At 37.7% G+C, this 13,899-nt stretch overlaps 1 protein-coding gene across 1 annotated transcript; it reads right to left on the bottom strand.

The window, feature by feature from the left end:
- Positions 1 to 149: 149 nt before the first annotated feature.
- On the bottom strand, positions 150 to 8,014 carry LOC307126898 (uncharacterized protein). Its single transcript, XM_079817717.1, has 3 exons — positions 7,947 to 8,014; positions 7,149 to 7,338; positions 150 to 2,203 (listed from the first exon to the last, which is right to left on the bottom strand). Exons 2-3 carry the CDS (start codon positions 7,336 to 7,338, stop codon positions 795 to 797), a joined length of 1,599 nt encoding a protein of 532 aa, XP_079673843.1. The 5' UTR covers positions 7,947 to 8,014; the 3' UTR covers positions 150 to 794.
- Between the last annotated feature and the right edge of the window lie 5,885 nt (positions 8,015 to 13,899).

Below are 13,899 nucleotides of genomic sequence, written 5' to 3' on the forward strand. Positions count from 1 at the left end.
GATTCTGTTTATGTTCGCTGATCAATGTTTATACAGTATGTGAATAAGAGACTAAATTCGAATTTGTTCATCACATAAAAGTGATTGAGTCTCTTCAGTAAATATATACTAAACCACTTGAATCAAATTAATTTGTTTTTTATCTCTTTATGTTCGATTTATTTATAAAGCACATATTAATACAACAAAAGTTGACCACAGTTCTGTACAAGGAACAAGACTAAATAATCATAAAATCACATTCAAATTAAAAATAGGCACAGTCACAAGTAAAGCCTTAAAATTGAAATATGTCTGTAATTGCACAGCACACTCTTATCTAGGTTTGATTTCTTCAACAAGGGATGTACTATAGCATGTTTACAATAAGGTACAATTGGAACAATTCCGGACAGTAGACTCTAATTAATTATTGTTAATACAAATGGACCAATCAACTCAATAACTCTCTTAAAAAGCGTTGTAGGAACAGTATCTTGAGGGGAGATTGTCGGCTTAAGCTTACATACAATATCTAAAAGAACAGGCTCACAATCAGACAACATAGCATGAGTTACAAGTGTATCCATCTCTGGTGTGAGTTATTACACACCTCTTGAGATAATTCCGGTCTGTGAAACCCCTTCCACACTGACGACAAAACAGTTCTCTCTTTAGTGACTCCTCATGTGGAAGTTAAGGTTTGCTTTAAATCTGACACTCTTCCCACATTGGTCACAAGTGAATGGCATGTCCCCAGTGTGAATTCTCATGTGGGCATTAGGGTTTCCTTTTTGAGTGAAACTGTTTCCACACTACTGGCAGGTGTAAGGCTTCTCTCCAGTGTGAACTCTCATGTGTTTCTCAAGGGTTCCTTTTTGAGTAAAACTTTTCCCACACTGTTGGCAGGTGAAAGGCTTCTCTCCAGTGTGAATTCTCATGTGTTTCTCCAAGTGTCCTTTTTCAGTGAAACTCTTTCCACACTGCTGGCAGGTGAAAGGCTTCTCTCCAGTGTGAATTCTCATGTGGGATTTAAGGGTGTTACTTTGATTAAAACTTTTCCCACACTGTTGGCAGGTGAAAGGCTTCTCTCCAGTGTGAACTCTAATGTGGGCTTCAAGATGCCATTTATTAATGAAACTCTTTCCACACTGTTGGCAGTTGAAAGGCCTCTCTCCAGTGTGAACTCTCATGTGTTTTTGAAGGTTTCCTTTATCAGAAAAACTCTTTCCACACTGAGGGCAGTTGTGAGGCTTCTCTCCAGTGTGAATTCTCATGTGGACTTTAAGGTTTCCATTATTAGTCAAACTCTTTCCACACTGTTGGCAAGTGAAAGCCTTCTCTCCAGTGTGAATTCTTAAGTGGACTTTAAGGTCTTCATGTTGATTGAATCTCTTTCCACACTGCTGGCAGGTGAAATCCTTGTGAACTATCAGGTGGACTTCAAGGTTACTTTTATCAGGGAAACTCTTTCCACACTGTTGACAGGTGAAATCCTTCTCTCTAGAGTGAATTCTCAAGTGGGCTTTAAGGATGTTACTTTGAATGAAACTCTTCCCACACTGTTGGCAGGTGTAAGGTTTCTCTCCAGTGTGAACTCTCATGTGTTCCTCAAGGTTTCCTTTTTGAGTAAAACTCTTTCCACACTGTTGGCAGGTGTGAGGTTTCTCTCCAGTGTGAACTCTCATGTGGTTTTGAAAGTTTCCTTTATTAGAAAAACTCTTTCCACACTGTTGGCAGGTGTGAGGCTTCTCTCCAGTGTGAATTCTCATGTGGGATTTAAGGCTGTTAATTTGATTAAAACGTTTTCCACACTGTTGGCAGGTGAAAGGCTTCTCTCCAGTGTGAACTCTAATGTGGGCTTTAAGATGCCCTTTATCAATGAAACTCTTTCCACACTGTTGGCAGGTGTAAGGCTTCTCTCCAGTGTGAACTCTCATGTGTTTTTGAAGGTTTCCTTTTTCAGAAAAACTCTTTCCACACTGTTGGCAGGTGTGAGGCTTCTCTCCAGTGTGAACTCTCATGTGGGATTTAAGGTTCCCATTATTAGTGAAACTCTTCTCACACTGAGGGCAGGTGAAAGTTCTAGTTCCTGTCTTCTGAGCTCCTTTTCGTATGGATGTCTTTTTAGTCTGTGAGCAACTAACATATTTTTCTTCAGTTAGGAAATCTTTCTCTTCCTTTTCATTAAATTCTTGACTCTCCTCTTTCAGCGACATCAGGCCTAATGTGAACAGGGACAAATAAAAGTTAACCCCAGTTTAATGGCGTAACACGACAGACACATTTAGCAGCTTTTAGACCAGTGGTTCCACCAACTCATTGTCCAGGTCCCTCATGAAATAAAATGTAGTCCAACTGTTTTCCCTGAATATTTACGTTGATTATCACTCTGTTTTGGAGTAAATATATGTATGAAATTGATCAAAATAGACCGTTAAAGACACTTATACATTTACAAACTATTTTTGTTTCAAATAAATTATGTTCTACAATTTCTAATCATCAAAGAATCATTATCTGTTTTGTCTGTGTGTGTGTGTTGCATCTATGTTCACCCCTTTAATAAAGCTTAGATGTTTCCAGATGGAAATTCACTCATCCTCCCCTTATTCTCCTAGTTGTCTCTGGAGATCGCAACACACACTTCCAGAGCTCATCATAATACACTATATTGCCAAAAGTATTAGGACAGCCCTCCAAATCACTGAATTCAGGTGTTCAATCACTTCATGGCCACATGTATATAAATCAAGCACTAGGCATGCAGTGAACTCAAGCATTGTACTGTGATAGGTTGACACCTTGTGCAATAAATCAATTCGTGAAATTTCCTCACTTCTAAATATTCCACACTCAACTGTTAGTGGTATTATAACAAAGTGGGAAAAAAATTGGGAACAACAGCAACAAAGCCACGAAGTGGTAGGCCACTTAAAATCACATAGTCACAGTGCGCATAAGTCGCCAACTTTCTACAGAGTCAATAGCTACAGAGCTCCAAACTTCTGTGGCCTTCAGATGAGCTCAAGAAAAGTGCGTAGAACTTCATGGAAAGGGTTTCCATGGTCGAGCAGCTCATCCAAGCCTTACATCACCAAGTGCAATGCAAAGTGTGGGATGCAGTGGGGTAAAGTGCGCCGACACTGGACTCTAGAGCAGTGGAGACGTGTTCTCTGGAGTGACCAATCACTTTTCTCTGTCTGCCAATCCCATGGACGAGTCTGGGTTTGGCGGTTGCCAGGAGAATGGGACTTGCCTGACTGCATTGTGCCACGTGAAAAGTTTGGTGAAAGGGGGATTATGGGGTGGGGTTGTTTCTCAGGGTTTGGGCTTGGCCCCTTAGTACCAGTGAAATCTTAATGCCTCACCAAGACATTTTGGACAATTTCATGCCCCCAACTTTGTGGGAACAGTTTGGGGATGGCCTCTTCTTGTCCCAACATGACTGCGCACCAGTGCGCAAAACGTTGGTCCATAAAGACATGGACTAATATTTACTCGTTGTAACAATGTTCAGTTCGGGTAAGGAAGGAAGAAGACAGGGTCGGCTTTGAGGAGACTCGGTAAGCTTTAATTTCTCTCTTTTTCCTTAGAACCAACACAACAATAACACACTCACTAGCGTTTCTCAATAAGGCAATATTGAGTATACTTTCTGTATCTCAGTCCATATACTCTCCAGAGCTCTCTTAATTTCTCCTACGGCTTCCGAGTCTCCAGCTGGTCTCTCTCCCCCAATGTGCTCCTTGAGCTGGTTTTATGGCATCTCCACTCCCATTACTGGAACAAGACACAGGTGTAAATCATTTGAACTTGATCCACTTAGGCCGCTCTTGTCTCCCAACTCTCTCTCCTGTCACAGACCTCGCTAAACCACGGCCCTCCTGGCACAGTCGTATAACCACAGTTTCTGGGAGCTGCTTCACATCTGTGTTGCATGGAGTCAAACAACTTCTGGCATCTGAACAGGTATGCCAGCCCAGGATGATTGCACTGCATACCACAATTCCTCTGCATTTCTTGGTTTTACTTCAGAATCAGCATTTTTGATGTCACCCCACAAGTTTTCTAATGGGCTGGCCACTCCATAACGTTAATCTTGTTGGTGTGGAACCAAGATGCTGCTCGCATTTTGGTGTGTTTGGGGTCGTTGTCTTGTTGAAACACCCATTTCAAGGGCATTTCCTCTTCGGCATAAGGCAATATGACCTCTTTAAGTATTTCACAAAACTCAAACTGATCCATGATCACTGGAATGCGATAAATAGGCCCAACACCATAGTATGAGAAACATCCCCATATCATGATGCTTGCGCCACCATGCTTCACTGTCTTTACGGTGTACTATGGCTTGAATTCAGTATTTGGGAGTCGTCTGACAAACTGTCTGCGGCCCCTAGACCTAAAAAGAACAATCTTGCTTTCATCAGTCCGCAAAATTGTGCCATTTCTCTTTAGGCCAGTCAATGTGTTCTTTGGCACGTGTCATTTTTTCAACAATGGGACTTTGCGGGGGCTTCTTGCCAATAGCTTGGCTCCACATAGGCATCTTCTAATTGTTACAGTACTCACAGGTAACTTTAGATTTTCTGATTAGATCTCCCTGGAGCTGATCTTTGCCCTTTTAGCTATTCTTTGATCCATTCGAATGGTTGTTTTCCGTTTTCTTCCACGTTTTTCTGGTTTTGGTTGCCATTTTAAAACATTTGATATCATTTTAGCTGAGCAGCCTATCATTTTCTGCACTTCTTTATTTGTTTTGCCTTCTATAATAAACTTTTAATCAAAGTACAGTGTTCTTCTGAACAATGTCTGGAACGACCCATTTTACTCAGATTTTCATTTAACACACCCTTTTCAAATAATGATTCAATTACACAAAATCAGCAGCATGCATGTCATGACTGTTGGGTCTGTTGGTTTTCTATTACTCTACTCCACCTACTAGTAAAATATTTGCCATGTAGAAATATAATTTCTACAAAAACAGTGACTGATCTAGTTAGTGATGTTGGACTGCTATTATTTTGAACATAACTATATAATGTATAATATAATTTTATAACATGTATAAAATAATGTAGCAATGTGACTTTCTGGAAAGCGGGATCACTACAGGTTGATGGCAGGTGGACACAGTGTAAAATAGATGCGAGAGCGGGCGGGTCATGGGTGTGGGAGAGAACCTGGTGGGAGTCTTTGCACTAATGTCTCAAGACATGCATAGTTGCGCTTAAGAAAATCGCCAATCATTGGACGTGTCAATCAAACATCAATTTAAAGAAATCCATTTTCTCCAAATTCTCTGGGCGGGCAAAGCAGAAAAAGGGGAGGTAACCTTTCCCCGTATGACGACATACAGGGAAGATTCCAGATCCGCTCGTCTGAGTCAAAACAACCATGCAAGTTCATCATATCTTCTCCAGTCAACGCAGAAGAAATCAACACCATCGGACCAAACTATCAAGGCTTTCTCCTGTGATTGTACATCAGATGTGTAACATACAAAATACAAATAGCTGTGTACTTAGTAAAACTGTAAACCCCTTTTACTCCATGTATGTGTGATGTGTATGTATGTTTTATGTTAGTTTAGTCTTGTCCGTGATTTCGTTATTACAGTTTGTGCGCAATATATGTTTGGTTCTGACTCCATGCCTGCAAACAAATTGTCCCTTAAATGATCGATCTTTATATGCGCTGTAAGCGCTTATGTAAATACAAAAGAAGAAGAATTTTTCTGTGGCCATGAAAAATATAATTTTCTTAGAATTAATTAATAATCAATACTGAGTGTTCACAGGATGAACTGACTGATTAATTGTAATGTTAATTTAGCTACATCAAGTTAATCTCATTAACTGATTCAAATATTAATAATTAAGAGTTATGAATAATTATTAATATTTCCCCTCTGAGCTAATTTGCTACAAATTATTCAAATTATCAGTGTTAAGCGCAATGCTATCATAACATAAACTGCACTGAAGTAGGTTGCTTAAAAAAAAAAATCTCTGTGAAAACGGCGGTGGAGGCGGTGCCGCGGTGGGCAAGTGATGTAACCAGTGTTATGTCTGTATACCCATTATTATCAATCTAAATTAATCTCCTGCGAAATATAAGAGCTTGTCACTGGGCCATAACAGACTGGTGTGTTTTGTGTCACTGGGTCAGTGTCTGTTCTTGGAGCATATTAGCCCTGCCCGCGTGAGGCGCGCCACTTCTGCAGATTCCTGCCTTTATTAGAGAGAAGAATATGTTCAGCCCCTTCCCTCCAAAGCTTCCAATATTCGCTGTTGATTACTACCGAAGCTTCGAAGCTCAGAAAATGGTATTCGGACCAGCCCTAGTTTCGAGTTGCTCGTATCTCTTCAGCTGATGAGCGGACTGCCGCAAATAAAACTTAAATGTTCAGCGTCGCATCCTGAAGCTCAACACAAAGTTGTCTTCATTTAAAAATTGTTTTTTGTATATAATCAAATCAGAGGTGTTCTGAGTAAATGATTTGTGAGTTCAGTGTTGGACAGATCAGCTGTTTTAACCAGTCATCAAAATTAATCCGTTCAAAGGAGTCATTAGGTCACAAATCGGACATTAGCGGAGCGTTGTGACAGGACTGCATGTCCTGTGTGCTATATTTAAGGGTCCATTAAAAAAAGTTGGTTTACAGTCAAATGTTTGGGTTTTGAAGTGTTTGGTTAATTGTATATTAGGAAATATTCTTTTTTGTAGTGGACTCAAATGACACTGTATACATTTCATAAATTCAAATGTTTCGACGCAATCGGATGATGAAATGAAACCATATTATTAATGTAACATGCCATAGGAGAGCTGTAAATTACTGTCAACCAGTAAAATATAAAGTGGGTTGAATCCAAAAAGCTCTAAACGAATTGTGTTCTGTGAGAATGAAGACATCATTCAAGCTGCGTAGACCATTTAAAAAGATTAAACAGACAAATAAAATGTCTAGGTCATGGCGTGAAGGCAACATTAGTATTTGTCTGATCTCTAAATGTCTGTCCACATGAGGAGACCCACTTAATGTCAAATAAAAGTGCTTTAATTTAATTACTCTCTTCAAAAACATCACTAATTTCTGTAGAGCTGGACCTTTGAATAAGGATCAAATGACTGAGTTCAGCTTTGAGAATGAAACCAACCTGTTTGTTCCTCAGTTTCTTCATGTTTCAAACTGAATACATTTTCAATCTTCAGGTCTTCTTCAATCTTCACGTCGTCACTCTCCTCTTTAATAAACGTCATCTTTGTTTGTTTCTCAGTTTCTTCATGTTTCACTCTCAATGTTTCTTCAATCTTCACGTCTTCACTCTCCTCTTTAATAAACGTCATCTTTAAGATAAGAATAATTACAAAAATAAATACAAACTAAATCTCTGAGTAAGAGAGTCATTCAGAGAGAGTTAATGGACTTAAATCACCTGATTAGCCTAAAAACATTCAAAACTAGCACTACAAATTAATACAAGAACACAAACTAGACAGTAGGTTCCTATTTAGATATTTTATGCTACATTTATATAGCATTTAATAGATTACACTTCAATGAAAACATTAGCAGTTGGTTTCCAGAAGTCATTATAAACGTTTGTGTTCACATGGCATTTACAGTATTTTGGTCATCAGTGTTTGAGGTGATTCGAGTGAGTCAGTGAATCATTCTGGTTAACGATTGAATCTCTACTCACCAGTGACTGAATTCATGTTTATGATAAACTAATTCAAGATATATAGAAATAAATGAGATGCATCTTTTCTGTTACAGAAATGAGACATCTTAACTCACAAAAAATATTCAAAAAAATTGTTAATTAATGTAAGATAAAGTACTGCAAATACATTCAATGATCAAACGTTCATTTAACGGTTCTTTTTAAAACTATAAAATTGCCTGAACAGTTTGCATTGATTTAAACACTTTAAAAGCTTAAAACACAAACCTTTCTTCAGCAGAATCACAACAGATGCAGGAGTGTGGCGCAGCCTTATGATGTCACAACACCACTACAAAATAAAAGTCCTGATCACATGCTCAAGTCACAGATGTGCATAGACATTCACATACAATTAATACAACATATTTCAGTGGTATTGAAATCTTGGTGAAATACATATTTAAATGTGTGTTGGTTAATGATGTGCTAAAAATAATTACCAAAGAAAGAGTTTGAACCATGTGAGATTCTGTTCAAGGCTAAACAACATTTATTCACAAGGATTTTTCAATAACAAACCAATTTTGTTTGGTGCTTCTTTTTTTTTAGAGTTTTATCAAAAACAGTAAACATTTGTCAATATTGAAGACTTTAGTCTAGGGCTAAAAAAAAAAACAGACAAAAACAAAAAAAACAAGCATGCAATAGTACATAGTACATTTAATAATTTGTCAGATGCTTATCCAAAGCGACTTGAGGAGAGCAATAGAAGCGATTAGACAAAAACAAGGGACAACAGCAGTTGGAGGAAGTGAGGATGAAACCATAGTGGATAGGCGAGAGGGAGCATAAGTTACACCGAAAGGTGATCTGCGGAAGTTAGACAGTAACACATACTACAACTCCAAGAAGTTACCCATTTGACCTGGGAGATGATAAACAACTACAACATGGATTTTAACAGGGTGAGTAATAGTGATTAAGTGTTATACAGTATATACAGAAAACAGTGTTGTTGTTTTTTAAATCAAAACTAGGCTAATTCTACTTAAATTAATCCAGAATAAAAAGAATAAGGACTAATCAGCTACTCTTTGTGAAGCCTCTGTGTAGACACTTGATTGGCTGTACACATGAAAACACAAGGGGTCGGTTTCAGATTTATCCTCTCTGGTATGGGATTAATATCCTGCCATGATTCAAAACTGAAAATAAAGTTCTGAAAGGTTGAAACTGAGTGTTCGAAAACTCAAAATCTTACAAAAAGAAGTTTTGCAAGATCTAAAAATAAGATTTGCAAGCTTGCAAAATGTAAAAAATAGTGCTGGGCATCGATTAAAAAAATTAACTAATTAATCACACTTTTTTCTGTAATTAATCGCGATTAATCGCAAGTTTTTAATATTTTACATTTTTAATATTTTGAAATTGTAATAATTTCAGTTACTCTCCAAATTAATGTATAAACAATTTAAAGACAGCATATTTTAAATATGTGTTGTATTGTCATATTTTTATGAATGAAGGCCAGTATCACTGATACTAAAGTGTCTATGAAACATTAATGACGTTACATTACAGTATAACTGAAAGCTCCCAATTTCAACATTTATTAGGCTTTAAAAAAACTACTTTTAATTTAAGTGAACTTAAAACAATCTTTACATAAACCCAAAATAATAAATGTTACATTTACCCATGGCCTTCCCTGTTATACATATACAGAAATGTAATAGTTATCTTTCTTAACTGCATAAATAATAAATTAAATATAGATGAATCATCATTAAAGCTAAAATTTGCTCTGTTCCCGTTGTTCTTTGATGAACATTAATGACAGGCATCATCAGTGCTCCTGTCACTTTAAGAACAGCCGCGGATCTCACGCGCTGTCCCGCGCATCTCATTTCCTCACAACTCTTTAAGTTCATTTAAGACGTTATTTAACTAATTTAAGACTCCTAATATGTGAATACTCAAAATCCTCTGTGTTATTGTTTGTTCAAGAGCAAAAGAGAACTCGATGTGAGCAGGAAACTGACGCGAGTCCATCTATGCGTCGAGTGTGTGTGTGTCCCTTGATTAGCTGACATGAGACGCATCCACACAGACAGGACACTGACACACACACACACACACACACACACACACACAGGACATTGGCATACAGCGCGTTCGCTTGTGTCTTGTCACGCTTGGAAGCATTTACATGAATAAGAGCGTGATGATCATGTAACGCTAAGCAAAAATGGATATAAAAAAGGAAGCTTAAATATTTTTAATGCGTTAAGCTGAAAAAAATAATCGCCCGCGTTAACGCATTAATTTGCCCAGCCCTAGTAAAAAAATAAAAATATCTCTGCAAACATTATGTTGTTTTTGAGTTTTCCTTCTTCAGAACTGCAACATTTTTTTACAATGTTGCGCAAACATTTTTTCAGAGTTTCGAATTTGTCACTGTTCTCCCAGTGTATAGTTTGTTTTCCAGATTTGAAACCTTGTAAATGGTGATCTGAAAACTGGTGTGCGAATGTGTGAAAAAAAGTTTTGAAACTCTGAAAACTGAGTTTTGCAGGCTTGCAAAGTGGTAAAAAAAATGTTTAAATCTCTGCAAACATAAATTGGTTTTTGAGTTTTCCTTCTTCAGAAGTGCAACACTCTTTTTACGGTGTTGTGCAATAATTTTTTCAGAGTTTCGAATTTGTCACTGTTCTCCCAGTGTATAGTTTGTTTTCCAGATTTGAAACCTTGTAAATGGTGATCTGAAAACTGGTGTGCGAATGTGTGAAAAAAAGTTTTGAAACTCTGAAAACTGAGGTTCGAAAGGGCAAAATTTATTACATTACATTTGCACTCCTATTGCAGACTATTTTTTCAGAGCTGAGTTTACAACACCCACTTTACAGAGATACGCTCACACAGTTGCGAGCTTGCGACTCGCGTGATTTGTGGCAGCGTTGTCACGCAGCTCTGCTCTGAAACGCTGAAACTCAGACTGAGCGAAAATGAAGCTTCGCAACCTCGCAATTTAAAAAAAAAAGCCTGGAGGGAGGGCCTTCTGCTCTTGGCCAATGCTTTGCTGTCTGCTGACGTACATTCATGTAATTCTCTCTTCACTTGTTGTTTTCACTAATTGTGTTTTTTCACTGACATGCACAAAGAAGAATATAAACCTGATAAGATAAAACACTGCATGAAATGCTGTTGTTACTGAAAAATCTTTAAATACTTTGACTCAAACTTTCACTTCAGTGGGTAATGATATATTTGAAGGATACATTGATTTTCTAAATGCAGTGTACAACTTGTGTTTGCAGTGTTTTTCCTTTTTGTTTCAGGTCATTTCCAGGTTATTTTCGTTGTGAAACGATTCGCTCCAAGAAACGCCCTGCTGCTCTATCCAAAATATCTCCAGAGATAGCCATAAAATATGTCAGGCTTTTGGTGCTGTCTAGTCCGACTGATCGCACACCAAAGCCATCTGAAGAAATTAAACTCCTCGAGGCAGGCTTGGGGAAAAGAACCATGACAGTGGCTGATAACTCTTGCCATGAGGAGGTAATCTAGATTTGATGTGTTTTTGTTGCGTCACAAGTGTTTAACTCTTCTATTCTAAAATCAATTTGCAATTTGCTAATCACTATTTCAGTTAAATGGTTATTGCTTCATTATAACCTTTTTAAAGACCCCCTACACTCACGTTAAAATTATGCTGTGGTTAATATTTGTTTTACATGGTTTTCCCACATACAATGTTCGAAAAACCTCTGAAAAGGGTCTGGAAGCACATCTACTCTTTCTCCCTCATTTAGAAATTCTGGATCTATGAATTTTCAAATATGTAAATAGAACCACTGCTTGCATGGGAATGTTACAAAAAAAAAAAAAAACTTGTGACAAAACTTACACATACAAGTATATTCTAATGTTGTTGTTATAATGCAGATCCAAGGTACATAAAAAGTTTGGTTTCAAGTCATACCATGCCAAGGTGTGAGAAAAAAGGGAAAACAAGAAAAGTCTGTGCTTGCTGCAACTTAAAAAAGTAGATAGTAGAGTTATATTTAACACATTTTTGATGTAGTAGATAAGTACTTGAAGTAGATCTGGAACAAGTAGTAGCACAAAGGATCTCAGTATTTGAGGCAGTGCTGGAAGTAGTAGTAGTATAATGGGTTAAAATACTTAAAGTAAAGGAACAGATTTAATTGTTTAATTGACAGGGACAAATGCATGACACATTGCTTCATAATACAGGCAACTTAATTCAGAAATGGTTGAATGAAAAATCTTCATGGTGTAGTTAGCTTAAAACAGTGTAAAAGTAGTTGGGTAACGAAATTTAGGTGGAAGAATAATATAGAAATAATTATTGCTTTGATAAAGTATGGGTACTGTATTTCACTATATACAAACCTTTTGAGTTATTTATACAACAGTTTAAGTGCAGTTGCATATTTAATATAATTTACTCTAACACTAAGCATCACTGCTTTTCATGTGAAACCTTTGTTTAGATTGTCTGTCAACTTGAAGAGTAGCACCCCAAGTTGAAGCAGTTGTCCGGAGGCTGGCTATGTTATAAATCAACAGGTCAGGTATATAGTGAGTGTAGAATAAGGAAACCTGCTGGAGCTTTTAACCCACTGAATGAATTTGAAGTCATGCTTTAGAGCAACCAGTTTTGGACATGAAGCATTTACACATTAATTCAGTCTGTCTGTATATAGTCTCCCCAGTGTTTTATCTGCAAGTTTAAACAGTTTAATGTGGTTTGTGTTTGATACTGTTTTTTAATAGTATTTGTCTTGTATAGTAAATACTTTATTAGTAAAGCAATACTATTTGGCATCTCATAGTTGTAAAAACAGTAAAGTAAGTTATGCATTTGCTTTTTGTATTTAGGTGGTTGTCCCTACAAAGTCTGAGGGCTACACTGGACGACTCCTTAAAACGGTCACAAATAATGGCAAACTAATTCTGTACATTGTCCCACTACAAGAGGAGCTAGATGCAAACGCCCTACCCCACAATTCTCCAGAATCTTCCAAAATGCCAAAGTCCTCATGCAAAAACTATGGAATTGTTTCTCTGTTTAATTTCTCTGTTTCTGTATTTAGGAAGTATGCCCAATATGTGGAAACCAATTTCCCAGAGAGGATATTACATACCATGCCAGCTTTTGTGGAGATGGGTATTAATCAATTTGCATTCATCATGCCTTACATTTCACTAACGTGATGTTTTTACAGTTGTAATTACAATTGAAGTTCTCATGGTATATCTAAACATGTTTAGATTTCCAGCAGACACCTTGATGCCATTACTTGAAGATGATGCCAGAGAGGGGACTTCAAGCACATTTGATCTCTTGCCTCATGGTTCCAGAACTACAGAACAAAGCACTGGTGTAGTCAATGACATGGCCGGACCATCAACTATTCTTGCTGATCCCACTGTCCCAGGTGCCAGTAAAGAGCATACGCTTTTAACAGAGCTCACAAACACAAGGATATATTTAGTTTTCTGTTTTTGCTGTCACAAGTCGGTTGTTAAATGTCATTGTCATGTTAACCTGTCCTGTCCCTCTTACAGGACCTGCATCTTTAGCTTCTGTTTGATGTTAATTGCTTGTGATCACGCTGATTAATACACTCAAATACATAGTAATCAGGCTCTGTATATTTTTTATATCACACTGAAAAGTATTTGACTGTTTAATGTTTTTTTTTTCTGAAGATACTCGCAGTCACACAACACAAGTGTTCTGATATTTACTGAACGCAGAACGAACGAACCTCGCAAAAGAATTTTAAAAATGCCGGTTGAAATAAAATGCTGCGTGGAGTCAACCAATCAGCATGTTCAGCGCCCAAGTCCCACCCCCGAAAGTTCCCGAACTTTGAAAAAGTACTACCCCGGGAGCAGGGCCGTTTTGGAGGGGGAAATATTTACCCAGAACTTCATTTAGACCCTGGTTCCTGCGGTCGAAACACACCCCATCGTACCACCCCAAAGTTCCTAGTTCCTGGGGAAAGTTCCTGCGGTGGAAACGCGGCTAATGTAGGCTATTATTTCACCCCACGAAACCCAAATGAATGAAAATGAACATTTCACTATGGCATGTTGAGGGTTAACGTTAGGCATGGTCAGGAGTGATGAATCTGCTCTGGAAAATTCACCATAACTTTACTTTAAAGTTTCGAACACAGCCTCAGTTAGCTAGTGACTACAGAGA

This window comes from Gobio gobio (genome assembly GCF_949357685.1).
Source record: "Gobio gobio genome assembly, chromosome: 5".
In the NCBI taxonomy this organism is placed as follows: domain Eukaryota; kingdom Metazoa; phylum Chordata; class Actinopteri; order Cypriniformes; family Gobionidae; genus Gobio; species Gobio gobio.